Source organism: Panthera tigris, chromosome E1 (assembly GCF_018350195.1).
Source record: "Panthera tigris isolate Pti1 chromosome E1, P.tigris_Pti1_mat1.1, whole genome shotgun sequence".
Lineage (NCBI taxonomy): Eukaryota > Metazoa > Chordata > Mammalia > Carnivora > Felidae > Panthera > Panthera tigris.
In genome coordinates, this window is record NC_056673.1 from 8,914,502 (window position 1) to 8,928,625 (window position 14,124).

Below are 14,124 nucleotides of genomic sequence, written 5' to 3' on the forward strand. Positions count from 1 at the left end.
GAAAGCTCAGAAAAGATCCACTTTATGGCTCCACAGAGCAGTGGGTGAAGGACGGTATTTTCATTAAATGGAGCTAGATCACTTGATCCACATGGAAAAATAATTGCCTTCTCATAATACCCAAAATATCAAGTCCAGATGAGTCATACCTCTAAATGTTGCAAGTAAAACAATAAAGCTTCTAGAAGATAACAGAGAAAAATATCTCCATGCCCTCAGAGTAGAAAAAGATTTCTACTGTTAAACATTTTTTTTAAATGTTTATTTATTTTGAGAGAGAGAGAGAGAGCACGCAGGGGAGGGGCAGAGAGGAAGAGAGAGATTCTTAAGCAGACTCCCCTCTGTCAGCACAGAGCCCAATGCCAGGCTCGATCTCACAAACAGTGAGATCACAACCGAAGCAGAGATCGAGAGTCAGATGCTTAACTGACTAAACCATCCAGGCGCCCCTCAAGTCAAATTTCTTTTTTCTTTTTTTTTTTTTAATTTTTTTTTTTAACGTTTATTTATTTTTAAGACAGAGAGAGACAGAGCATGAACGGGGGAGGGTCAGAGAGAGGGAGACACAGAATCCGAAGCAGGCTCCAGGCTCTGAGCCGTCAGCCCAGAGCCCAACGCGGGGCTCGAACTCACGGACCGTGAGATCATGACCTGAGCCAAAGTCGGCCGCTTAACCGACTGAGCCACCCAAGCGCCCCTCAAGTTAAATTTCTGTTCACTGGAAGATACCACTGAGAGCATGAAAAGACAAGCGTCCGTCCAAATGGACTGTGGTACTCCATATAATCAAAAAGAGTGTGTATACAGAATGCATTTAAAAAGTTTTTTTAAAAAAATTTAAGTAGTCTCCATGCTCAGCACAGAGCCCAATGTGGGGCTTGAACTCATGACCCTGAGATGAAGACCTGAGTTCAGAAGAGACTCAGACACTGAACCGACTGAGGCACCCAGGTGCCCCAGAATGTATTTTAAAAAAATTTTAAACCCTACAATCAATAAGAAAAAGATGAAAGAAAGAAAGAAAGAAAGAGAGAAAGAGAGAAAGAAAGAAATGAAAGAAAGAAAGAAGAAGAAGAAGAAGAAGAAGAAGAAGAAGGAAGGAGAAAGAAAGAAAGAAAGAAAGAAAGAAAGAAAGAAAGAAGAAAGAAAGAAAGAAGAAGGAAGGAAGGAGAAAGAAAGAAAGAAAGAAAGATGAAGGAAGGAAGGAAGGAAGGAGAAAGAAAGAAAGAAGAAGAAATGAAGGAAGGAAGGAGAAAGAAAGAAAGAAAGAAAGAAAAATGAAGGAAGGAAGGAAGGAGAAAGAAAGAAAGAAGAAATGAAGGAAGGAAGGAGAAAGAAAGAAAGAAAGAAAGAAAGAAAGAAAGAAAGAAAGAAAGAAAGAAAGAAAGAAAGAAAACTGGGGTGCCTGGATGACTCAGTTGGCTAAGCGTCCGACTTTGGGTCTGGTCATGATCTCACGGTTTGTGGGTTTGAGCCCCAAGTCAGGCTCTGTGCTGACAGCTCAGAGCCTGGTGCCTGGTTCGGATTCTGTGTTCCCCCCTCTCTCTCTGCTTCTCCTCCACTCATGCTCTCTCTCTCTCGCTTTCTCTCTCCCTCAAAAATAAACATTAAAAAAATAATAATAAAATCTTTTCAAAAATAGAAAATTAATACAGACTTGAAGAGGCTCGTCACAAAAGACAATATCAGGGGCACCTGGGTGGCTCAGTCGGTTAAGCGTCTGACTTTGACTCGGGTCATGATCTCACGGTTTGTGGGTTCGAGCCCCGCGTCAGACTCGCACTGACAGTGTGGAGCCTGCTTGACATTCTCCCTGCCCTTCCCCGACTTGCACTTTCTGTCTCTCAAAAATAATAATAATAAAGGATAAGGAAATAAAATTAAGATCTCAGGATGGCGGGGGAAGGGAGTGGGGGTGGGGCGGGCAGAAATGGAATAAAAGCTGCCAAAAGGAGGGGTGGGGTGGACGTGGGGGGGGGGGGTGCGCCTGTGTGAAAGATTCTCTTTAGCCTCGGTGAGGAGACTCAGACCCAGGGGTGAGGCAGAAGAAGATACAGACGATCGAGTGTATTGGAAAAACCAGCGGCCATGGGTGGGGGAGGGTTGGGTCTTTGGGAAGGTGAGTGAAATAGCAGCGAAATTAGCAGAAGAACAGAGTGCCGGTGGCCCGCACCTATCAAAAGAGATCTGGCCATCAGCCAGTGACTTTCAGGCTATAATTAGCCAATTGGCCCCTGTCTCCCTCCGGCCAAAAGCAAGCATCTGAAACCGGAACAAAATCATTGTTTCCTCGCTGATGCCCTGGCACGTTCCACAAGCCCCACCCTCTGTGGAGCCGTGGGTTCTCCTCCCCATCTTCTCTCTCTGCAGTGGAGAACCCACCACGCCATTGACTGGAGGCCGTGGACGTGAACGGACCCGTTCCAACCCGAAATACCTCCTCCGTGACACCCTCCTCTGAGCCTGTCTTCCGACCTGCCTGTCCGTCCTGTCGTCAGAGTTGTGGTGGCCTGGGGAAACCTGGGAGTGGGGAAGCCCCATGAGGTCCTGGGGTGGCAACAGGGCTAAGGGTCCGGCCAGGGGCCAGTAGCTGGTACAACTGAGCTGAGACGCACAGGCTGGCTGAAGTTTGAACCGATCGGGACCAAGTCAGGAGCCGGCAAAGTGATGTCAGGAGGTCAAGCGGGCAATCCGGTCAGAGGTCATACAAGGGCCAGAGGCCGGGGACCCGGGGACCGATGCCATGCCGGAGTGTGGCGTGGGAGTTCAGAGCCTGACCATTGGTTTCCAATGGTGTCAGGTTCGAGTGCTGGATCTGGCTAGCCAGCGGTACAACTTTGGGCTTGTTACTGACCTCTTTTGTCCTCTGGCAAAGTGGGAATTGTATAGACAGGAAGATGTCGAGAATGAGCGTGGGGTTGGGGTTACGAATGCGGATGGGCACAGAGTTGGAGACGGAGGTGGGGACGAGCCTGGGGACGAGCCTGGGGATGAGCCTGGGGATGAGCATAGGGATGAGCATGGGGATGAGCCTGGGGATAAGCATGGGGATGAGCCTGGGGATGAGCCTGGGGATGAGCCTGGGGATGAGCATAGGGATGAGCATGGGGATGAGCCTGGGGATAAGCATGGGGATGAGCCTGGGGATGAGCCTGAAGATGAGCCTGGGGATGAGCATAGGGATGAGCATGGGGATGAGCCTGGGGACGAGCCTGGGGATGAGACTGGGGATGAGCCTGGGGACGAGCCTGGAGATGAGCCTGGAGATGAGCCTGGAGATGAGCCTGGGGATGAGCCTGGTGACAAGATTGGGGACTAGCCTGGGGACAAGCCTGGGGATGAGCACAGAGGTGAGCCTGCAGATGAGCCTGCGGATGAGCCTGAGGATGAACATGGAGGTGAGCATGGGGACGAGCCTGGGGATGAGCATGGGGACGAGCCTGGGGATGAGCCTGGGGATGAGCATGGGGATGAGCCTGGGGATAAGCATGGGGATGATCCTGGGGATGAGCCTGGGGACGAGCCTGGGGACGAGCCTGGGGACGAGCCTGGGGACGAGCATGGGGACGAGCCTGGGGACGAGCCTGGGGACGAGCCTGGGGACGAGCCTGGGGATGAGCCTGGGGATGAGCCTGGGGACGAGCCTGGGGATGAGCCTGGGGATGAGCCTGGGGATGAGCCTGGGGATGAGCCTGGGGACGAGCCTGGGGATGAGCATGGGGATGATCCTGGGGATGAGCCTGGGGATGAGCCTGGGGACGAGCCTGGGGACGAGCCTGGGGACGAGCATGGGGACGAGCATGGGGACGAGCCTGGGGATGAGCCTGAGGATGAGCCTGGGGATGAGCCTGGGGATAATCCTGGGGATGAGCCTGGGGATGAGCCTGGGGATGAGTCTGGGGACGAGCCTGGGGATGATCCTGGGGATGAGCTTGGGGATGAGCCTGGGGACAAGATTGAGGACAAGCCTGGAGATAAGCACAGAGGTGAGCCTGCAGATGAGCCTGCGGATGAGCCTGAGGATGAACATGGAGGTGAGCATGGGGACGAGCCTGGGGATGAGGCTGGGGATGAGCATGGGGACAAGCCTGGGGATGAGCCTGGGGATGAGCATGGGGATGAGCCTGGGGATAAGCATGGGGATGATCCTGGGGATGAGCCTGGGGACGAGCCTGGGGACGAGCCTGGGGACGAGCCTGGGGATGAGCCTGGGGATGAGCATGGGGATGAGACTGGGGATGAGCCTGGGGACGAGCCTGGGGACAAGCCTGGGGATGAGCCTGGGGACGAGCCTGGGGATGAGCCTGGAGATGAGCCTGGGGATGAGCCTGGGGATGAGCATGGGGACAAGCCTGGGGATGAGCCTGGGGACGAGCCTGGGATGAGCCTGGAGATGAGCCTGGGGATGAGCCTGGGGATGAGCCTGGGGACGAGCCTGGGGATGAGCCTGGGGACAAGCACGGAGATGAGCACAGAGGTGAGCATGGGGATTTCCATGGAGGTGAGCCTGGGGATGAGCACGGAGGCGAGCATGGGGCAGGTGAAGGAGGGGGATGGGCACAGAGAGGGAGACTGGATGGCTACGGAGCTGGGGCTGGGCCTAGGCAGAGGTTCAGACCCAGGAGCCAGGCAAGCCTTCAGGTGTGAGAGACCTGACACATCTGTGTCCTCGAGGATCCCGAGCCCGTCAAAGACCGAGACGGGCTCCCAGCCCAGGCGTGAACTTGGCTGGACTTGGCCGGGCTGAACTGAGGGTATGGACCCGCGGGAGGTCGCGAGCACTACCGCCACCCCACTGAGTGCTTGCTGCCTTGGCAAAGCTGGCCTCCGTCCGCCCCTTTGCAGGTGAGCGCTCATTCCGGGGGCGGTGACGGCACTAGACGCTGGGGGTACGCATGGCCTCGGGGCCGGGAAACAAGTCCTGGGACCGGCCCCACCCTCCTCAGCCTCTCCGATCCAGCCCCACTGCCTGCCTCCCCGCCAGCATTTCCCGACTGCCCCTCTCCTCTGCTCCTCCCCTTCTGTGTCCAAACAACCCGCATCTCCCCGTCTCTAACAAATTCTTCCCTTGACCCCGAGCTTCCCTGACTTCTGTTTTGCTCCTTTTCTCGGCCACAGTTCCCCAGGGACTGGCCTGTACTAACTGTTGCCCTCTTCCTCACCCCCCCCCCCAAGTTTCTGCAGCCTGGCGTCTGTCCTCACAGCTCCATGACCACCTCTGGGCAGGAAGGAGCCCGTGGGGTGACACGTAAGCAGAAGGCACAGCGATTGGGGACTCCGGGAGGCGTGGGTGGGCAGGCCGTACACACAGAGACAGGCACGTGTGCACACATAAACATTCAGACACGCAGACACCCAGACACACGTACATGGAGACACAGACACGCACTGACCGATTCCAATATGGCACCAAGGGGCTCTCGCTTTGACCAGAGGGAGCGAGGAGGGAAGCCCAGGGCCGTCCACTGCTCAGCCCGAGGACCAAAGCAAGCCTTCTACAATTGTCACACCCAGAGCAGACCCGGGCTTTGCGGGGCCTGAACATTGCTCAGCTGGGGAGGAAGCCACCGTTGTGCCCTGCACAGGCCCAGGCGTCAAGCACGGGGGAGGCATCCCTGCAGTAACGTCCGCTAAAACGGAGGGAGAAAAGTGCCCGCCAGGGGGTCTGGAGGCTGTGACCCCGGGTCCCAAGCATGCAGGGACCAACTGTCTGAACGCAGTCAGCAGCTCTCCCCCAGACAAGCGGCAGGGTCTGAATTTGAACCCAAGAACTCTGGCTTCTCATATTCTTGCCTTTCGGCTTTTCTCAGACGGACGCAGTGTAGCCAGATCAAGCGTAGAACCAGAGAGGCCGGCACGGAGGGGCCTCTGGGGCTGTGGCCTCTAGCAACACCACGATGGGGTGGTTGCCTGGGTGCTGGGCCCAGCAGAAGGTGCCTTTTCTCCTCACTACCCCGTCTACACCGCGCTGCCTTCACCGGTCATAAGGTTTATTGAGTGTTGCTTTTATTTATTTTTTTTTTAATTTTTTTTTAACACTTAGTTATTTGTGAGAGACAGAGAGACAGAGCGTGAGCAGGGGAGGGGCAGAGAGCGAGGGAGACACAGAATCCGAAGCAGGCTCCAGGCTCTGAGCTGTCAGCACAGAGCCTGACGCAGGACAAACTCACGAACCACGCGATCGTGACCTGAGCCGAAGTCGGACGCTCAGCCGGCTGAGCCACCCCGGAGGCGCCCCGGTGCCTATAGATTCCTGATAGTGAATTTCATGACTTTACCAGTCCTAGCTTAACATTCTCTTGGTGTTGAGCTCTGTCCAGAGTCTGAGCATCTCTGGGGGGACACGACACGCGACCCCCGCTGCTCATTAGAAGACATAGCTGGATCGTGTAGGGGTGTGTGTGTGTGTGCGTTTTGTTTTCTTGTTTAAGTAGAATTGTCGCCCTGAAAGCACAGTAGAATCACCTGACCATTTTTTTTAAATGTACCCGTGCCCGAGCCCTCTGCAAAGTGAATCAGGGTCTGAGCGGTGGGGCTGGGACATCAGTACGTTGGACAGAGTCCCCGGGAGGCCGTGGGACCAGAATTGAGGCCACTCCAGGAAACGACCGCCTGATGCCCCGGGAACCCGCAAACAAACGGGGGGGGCTCCTGTGAAGGACGTGCCCTCCTGGTAGCTGGGGGTGTGCACTTTCACTTGGACCCTGGACTCTCCCCATCAGGGACACCTGCCGGTCCACCCGGACCAGTACCTGACAGGTCTCGGTGATTCCCCATGCCTCTGCCAGTATCTTGGTGCTTCTTCTGCCCCGTGCTTATTTCTGGTCCGCAAATGTCCCCCTGGTCCTGGATTCCACTTCCCCGGTGATCTTCTCGCTGCTGCCGGCCATCCCCTCTGCCACCCTCGGGGGGTCCAGGAGCCCGACACATCCAGGCAAATGGGGGCATTGTGACATCAGCAGTCGTCATGCCCCCCAACCTTGAATCTTCCGTCCTGGTTCTCTCCCTCCTCGGCGAGCCCCACCGGCTCCCAGCGCGCAGCCCTCCAACCTTGGTGCCGGGACAATCCTTCCTGCCCCCCCTTAGTGAAGGCCTACTGTGTGCTGAGCCTTCAATCAGGCACTCTATGTCCACGGTCTCATTTGAGGTCTCGGATGGCAGAGCAGCAGACGAGCTATTGATCTCACTCTTTGTAACGCACACTTATTCTGTGCCACCCCTGGACAGGTGCAGGGACGGATGAGACCAACGGTCAGCTTCCTTACGGCCAACAATCATCTAGAGCTTATGAAGACACAGCACGTTATTGGTCCCAGCCCGGAGTTTCTGATCAGTACCTGACGCGGGCGGGGAGCCCTCTCCGGCCAGCCCCTTACAGCATTCTTGTGAAACGAAATGCTCTCCGGATGAACAGGAGGAGAGAACTGTTGTCACCAAGCAGCTGTTTGGAATCGGCCCCTCTTCCGCCACTCCGGCGACCCGACCACGTTTGCAGCGGGCTGGGGACGCACCTTCTAGCCTCACCCGTGACCCCAAATCTGAAAGATCCTCCAAGATCCCAAGAGGATGGGGAGAGTCAGAGCCGGCTGGGACACAAGGCACGGTCATTGCAGGTGTCAACCTGGGACAGCTTCTGGGAGCCAGGCGGGACTCGGCTATCTTACCGAGGAACCGTGCGTCCTTGGGTCGCTCGCCTGACTTCTCTGCGCCCCGGTTTCTGCATTTGTGAAGCGGGGAGTAAAATAGTAGAACGTACCTGTTGGGTCCGTGCAACAGAGTTCGGACGTTGGGCCGGTTAGCGCGTGAAAACCTGAGGACGGTGCCCAGCACGGGGTACGTGCACAGGGGACCGAGAGTCTTAAGCCTTGACCCCAGGTGCCTTAGTTTATTCTCCACTGAATGAAGGGAAGGAGCCCATGCTCAGCACCTGGATGTCGGGAGGTGACAAGGAGGGCCAGTGACCAGGCTGGTGAGGTACACTGAGGGACACCCGCGGGCGTGTCCGGGCTGGTGGGCCCCAGGGAGGCACAGAGGCCTTGCACACTCACTTGGCTCGTCCATCTCACAAGCCAATAGAAGCCGGTGGGTGAGCCCAGAGGCACTTCCTGCTGACTCGTGGGGAATTTGCTGCCCACAGAGGAGGGGGAAATGCACCTCCCTACAGCCGACAAAGGCCAGGCAGGTCCTGTGGGAGGAAAATAGATCTGGCTCCCATCCGGGCTCCAGTCCAGGTCACCTGCGGCATTGGGCTTACCAGCAACTCAACCCCTTCAAGCTGCCAAAAGCTTTAAAGGCTTCTCCTTTGGAGGTTCTTGCCAGACCGTGGGGTAGGTCAACCGGCCATCCCCCGCACTCCAAACCCATCCCTGCTCCTGGCCTTTGCACACAAAGACGCCCGCCGTCTTCCCCGGACTCACCAGGAGACAGGACGGAACGGGCCTAGACCTCGTTTCCTTCCCTGCGCATGCATGCCCTACAGCCCCTCCGAACTGCCAGGCCCAACGCACTCCATCCTTGCTTGGAGTGGCCTCCATGATGCCCGAGGAGAGGCTGGGGCCATGGCCCCACCGCTGTGGGAGTCACGGGGTGGGAAAGACGTGCCGATCTGGCGTCTGGAGAGAAGGGAGGATCGAGAAGACAGAGCAAGCCTTTTGGAGAACGACAGAGACAAAGGAAGGGTCCGAGCGGGGCTCCGGCTCATGGGCAGTCAAGGCAGGCTCGTGTCATGGCGGGGAGAGGAGTTCCCGGGAGGGGCGAGGCCCATCCCGGCTCTTGTCCTCACGAAGGCTCACATTGTCTCTTCTCTGGCCAGTCTGGACCTTTTCGAGCGGGTTCCTGAGTCCTTTTGATAGGAGCCTAGATGTGTTCCGAGAGCTCCCTTGCTGTTTTTCTGACAGGCTAGTTCTGGGCGCATCTAAAACGTGAAATAGTGCCTCTAAGGAGCCCTCTCTCTCCCCGTGCAGAATGGCTGGTGGCTGACGGAGGCCACACGAGACTTACGCCCACGGCTGGCTTTGGTCACCCCGTCAGCGCACCCCAGATGTCCTCCACTGGCCCTCCGTCATGGGGCTCTGCCAGGGACAGCCCAGCATGCTCCATAGCCTAGCCTTTCAAGGCGGGTTTCCAGAGATCCGTTGCTCTGCTACAAACCACATTTATTTCACGTGAGCACTTGTGGGTCTGGAATCCAAGGAGGACTCGGCGGGACGGTTCTCCAACCCACGTGGCATCAGCCAGGGCAGCGGGACTGGAAGGTCCATTTCCAAGAAAACTAACTTCTTTATTACTTGCCTGGCATCTTGACCCGCCCTAGTCTCTCCCTTCCTCTCTCTCTTTCTCTCTGTCTCTCTGTCTCTCTCTCCGTGGGGTCTCCTCCTCCAGGCCTCTCCATGTGACTCGGGCTCCTCACCAGCCGGGTCGTCACGAGAAGCAGGAGGTGGAAACCACAAGGCCAGTTAAGGGCTTCTTCTAGAATTAACGCAGCATCACGTGTGCCCGGCTCTGTGGGCCAAAGGAGCCACAGCGTTTGCCCAGATTCCCAGGGGTCGTGCGATAGATCCCACCTTCCGGAGGAGCGACAAGGACAAATTGCGGAAGGGCCCGTGAGGCGAGAGGGATGATCGTGGCTACCTTCAGAAAAGAAGGTCTGCCCCAGGATCCCCCCAGGGTCAGAGCGCTGGGAGTCATTCACAACCCTCTCTCCTCACTCATTCACTCATCCACGCAACAAATAATTCCTCAGTTGGGGTAGTTAACTCTTGCCATGGACTCAATACAGAACTTCTTAGAAAATGAGAAAGGTTTGGGAACAACTTCAAGTTTTTAAATCGAATTTCCCGTTAATGCCCAGCTTATTCTGTTTCATCTCATAAAAAGCAAACCTCGCCTGTCTTAGGCAAATTCCTGTATCACCTCCTCTAGGAAGCCTTTCCTGATCTCCCTTCAGGCGTCGTTGGCAGCCCCCACCACACCTTGTTCACACACTAGCAGTGAAATGCCTACATCTGATTTGTAGCCGAGGTCACATTCACCCCAAATAAAGATTGCCTTTCTCACCACCCTTGCAACCAGATGGCCGTGGCGACTAAGTTCTGGCCCATGAAACGTAAGTGGAAGTGATATGTGCAACTTTCAGGAAAGGCGCCTAAAGGAGAAGTGTGCTTTTTCCTTTTCTTTCCTCTTTCTCGCTGCCTGGAATACAGGCACGATAGCTGGAGCTAGGGCAGCCACTTTGTACCATACGATGACTTTGGGAATGGAAACCACTCACAGGAGAACAAGGTAAAAAGAGCTCGAGTTCTTGACACCGTGGAGGGTCACTCCCACCCTGGAGCCAGTACGTAAAGGTTTTCACGTGAGACAGAAACGAACTTCTATAATGAACCTCTATCTGGCTTCAGCCACTGCTTGCGATCTTCTGCCACTCACAGTTGAACCTAATCCTAACTGATAAAACTACCCAGGGAGTGGGGAGGCAAAATGTAACGCAAATGTCTTCTCCACTGAACCATGTACGGACCCTCCGGCTAGTGGTGGGGAATATTAACTCTGCCACTCAGTGCTACTTCCCAGGCAGGAGAATGGGTAAGGTCAAATGATGACATCATGGCCTGAAACTGAATGCATTTGGTGACATTGTTTATAATGTCAAGAGTCTGGAAACGAACTCAATGCTGATATAAGAGGAGGAAGGGGGGTGGATTAAAATACGGGATACGCAGGGGCGCCTGGGTGGCTCAGTCCGTTAAGCGTCAGACGCTTGATTTCAGCTCAGGTCACGACCTCGCGATTAGTGAGTTCGAGCCCCACATCAGGCTCCACGCTGACAATGCGCAGCCTACTTAGGATTCTCTCTCTCCCCCTCCCTCTACCCCTCCCTGCTCAAATTCGCCCTCTCTCTCAAAATAAGTAAATAACCTAAAAAAGATTTTTTTTAATATATGGAATATCCACGTAATGGACATTTTACATCTCTGTTTCCACGAACGAGGCAAATCTCTCTACACAACGATCACAACACATATTTACGCAAAAACGGCAAGGTCTTTAACATACTCCAACCCCAAGGGAAAACGAGCAAAATCAAAGAAAACAGGTTATGAATGAAAAAAACAATGGGCAAAAGGGAGTTCACTGTAGGCACAGATGGGAGGTATGCGAGGGTTCGTTGTGCTCGCGTCTCTGTTCGTTTGTACTCTGCAAAAACTTCTGTAATAAAAGTGAAAACCAAAACAAAACCACAGGGTTCTGGGCTGTGTTTTCATTTTTTGTGGGTTTTCCCTCACTTTTAATTTTAATTTTAATTTTTTTTTTTTTAACGTTTATTTATTTTTGAGACAGAGAGAGACAGAGCATGAACGGGGAGGGGCAGAGAGAGAGGGAGACACAGAAACTGAAATGGGCTCCAGGCTCTGAGCCATCAGCCCAGAGCCCGACGCGGGGCTTGAACTCACGGACCGTGAGATCATGACCTGAGCCGAAGTCGGACGCTTAACCGACCAAGCCACCCAGGCGCCCCTCACTTTTTATTTTAAAAGTGTTTTCAAAGCGTGGCCCTTTTCAAAGAAAAGCCAAAAGGAGGAGAGGGGATCCACGCGCGTGTAAATGTTTGAATCCGCACGGGTGATCGGCTTCTGGAGGGCTGCGGAATTCCAAAATTCCGACGGCAGCCAAGGAGAGAGAGGAAGACCACAGACCAAGATGGGAGCCTTGCTTTGGGTTCTGCAGTTTTGCTTTACCACGTGCCTGCATGACTTCTTTGTTGTGGGAAAACGAATTCTTTTTTTTTTTAATTGAAAAAAAAAATTTTTTTAATGTTTATTTATTTTTGAGAGGGGGCGAGGGGCAGAGAGAGAGGGAGACACAGAATCGGAAGCGGGCTCCAGGCTCCGAGCTGTCAGCACAGAGCCCGACGCGGGGCTCGAACTCACGGACCGTGAGATCATGACCTGAGCCAAAGTCGGACGATTAACCGTCTGAGACACCCAGGCGCCCCAAAAAACTAACTCTTAAAAGGAAGTATGTGACACTAATCCATGTTGTGGGACTGTCTACTTGGGAGTAAGTAAATAAGAAATCCTCACCCCCTCATCCTGCCCCCTTTTGCCTCCTGTCTGGTTAATTCAGATCCAGACTTCAAGCTCCAGGTCAAAGGCCATCTTCCACAGCGGGGCACAGAACTCAAGGGCCACAAGGAGCAGGCTGGGAACATAAATGTCCCAAACAAATGAGCCTAATTCATGAAGGAGGGTGACTGCCTGCTCGCAAGTGTTGAATTTGGGGGCGCCTGGGTGGCTCCGTCGGTGAAGGGTCGACTTCGGCTCAGGTCATGATCCCACAGTCTGTGCGTTCAAGCCCCACATCGGGCTCTGTGCTGACAGCTCGGACCCTGGAGCCTGCTTCACATTCTGTGTCTCCCTCTCTCTCGCCCCTCCCCTGCTCATGCTCTGTCTCTCTCTGTCTCTCAAAAACAAACATTAAAAAAAATTTTTTTTTTAATAAATAAATAAAAATAAATAAATAAACATTAAAAAAAATTTTTAAAAGGACAACACTTACTATCTGGTTAAACCTCGAAAACATCAGGCTAAGCGGAAATACTCATGAAAGACACCATATTGTACGATCCTATTTATCTGAAATGTCAGAATAGGCAAATCCCCAGAGACAGAAAGTAGAGTGGTAGTTTCCAAGGATGATGGGGGGGTGGGGAGTGAGGGATGGAACAATCTGGAAAGGAGCAGCCAAAGGCTATGGGGTTTCTCACTGGGGTGATGATAGCGCCCTAAAAGTTGACTGTGGGGACGTTTTCACAATTCTATTAATATATGAAAAACCACTGAATGGTACGATTTAAGTTGGTGACTTATACGGAATGTGAGTTATATCTCAATAAAACCGTTTTCTTTAAGTCATCTCTACACACCACGTGGGGGGCTTGAACTCATGACCCCAAGATCAAGAATCACATGCTCTTCTGGGGCCCCTGGTTGGCTCAGTTGCTTGGGCGTTCGACTTCCGCTCAGGTCATGATCTCACGGTTCGTGGGTTCGAGCCCCGCGTCGGGCTCTGTGCTGACGGCTCGGAGCCCGGAGCCCGCTTCGGATTCTGTGTCTCCCTGTCTCTCTGCCCCTCCCCCGCTCATGCGCCATATCTCTCTCTCTCTCTCTCTCTCTCTCTCTCTCAAAAATAAAATAAAATAAAATAAAATAAAATAAAATAAAATAAAATAAGAAAATGTCAAACAGCAAAGACGGTAGTAATAAACACCAAGTTATCTAGACACAGTCCTTCCTCCGCCAGTTCCCCTGGCACTTTCTCACCAGTTCCGGTGCCCCCAATCATTCGGGGTGCCTGTTACTTCTCTTAAGATGTACCTCAAAACTCCCCCCCTTTGAATCGCGTCATCCAGCTGGAGCATAAGGCATATCTCACCCGGCCACCGTTCAGCTTTGAAATGAAGAAGCAATGTTGTAATACAGTTATCCAGAATAGCCAACCCATAGGAATTTCTTTTATCTTTGGGCCACTTTACGTAATCTATTTTGCAAGAGACCCGCTCGCCTAATTCCATTTTTCACTGGCAACTCTTCACACAAGTTCTTGGTCCCAGAAGAAAGCCCGGAGCCACCCAGGGTGCCAGCAGAGGGAACAGGAAGCGAGACAGGAGAAAAGAGAGATTCTCTGAACCAAGAGCCCTGAAGCGCTGAGAGGAAGGGACCCTGTGTCCAGCTGGCGTCCGCTGGGGACCCTCACCGACCCATCAACTAGGGCCGTCTACTGTTCATCAGTCCCCAGAACCGAGCGGAAGGAAGGACTCAACTGTCTCGTAAGGAGTCGGAGGCACGTAGGCAAAATCTTGCCCCACGGAAACTAAAACCATTTAAAATGGATACATATCATAGGATTTCGCTCTGAGTGTCAGGGGGACGGTCCAGGACGCTTACCGTTCTTGGCTACATCAGGAACATTCACGCTGCTGCCCGCATCCGGAATGTTCTCGCCTCTACTTTGCAAAGCTCTACCCATCCTTCAGTGCCAGCTTCACCTCTGGGAGGCTCCCTCTGATCCCCCCGGGCAAAGCTCCCCACTCTTTTTGGACCTCCCCTAGCAGGCGATTCATAC

The 14,124-nt window shown here is 53.8% G+C and overlaps 1 protein-coding gene and 1 long non-coding RNA gene across 3 annotated transcripts in view; one reads left to right on the forward strand and one right to left on the reverse strand.

Annotated features, from left to right (window-relative positions):
- Window positions 1–6,984, reverse strand: part of CDRT4 (CMT1A duplicated region transcript 4) — a 29,499-nt gene extending 22,515 nt beyond the window's left edge. Inside the window, exon 1 of one of the 2 annotated variants that reach the window (XM_015536953.2) lies at window positions 6,753–6,984. In XM_015536953.2, the coding sequence (XP_015392439.2) occupies window positions 6,753–6,969 (217 nt within the window). In that variant the 5' untranslated portion in view covers window positions 6,970–6,984. The remainder of the gene's footprint in view (window positions 1–6,752) is intronic. The other variant, XM_042966992.1, reaches the window with a different exon arrangement.
- Window positions 6,985–7,072: 88 nt separating this feature from the next.
- On the forward strand, window positions 7,073–10,058 carry LOC122233648. The gene is made up of 2 exons (XR_006211298.1): window positions 7,073–7,833; window positions 8,964–10,058. It is a non-coding gene; the product is annotated as an uncharacterized LOC122233648 (long non-coding RNA).
- The last annotated feature ends 4,066 nt before the right edge of the window (window positions 10,059–14,124 follow it).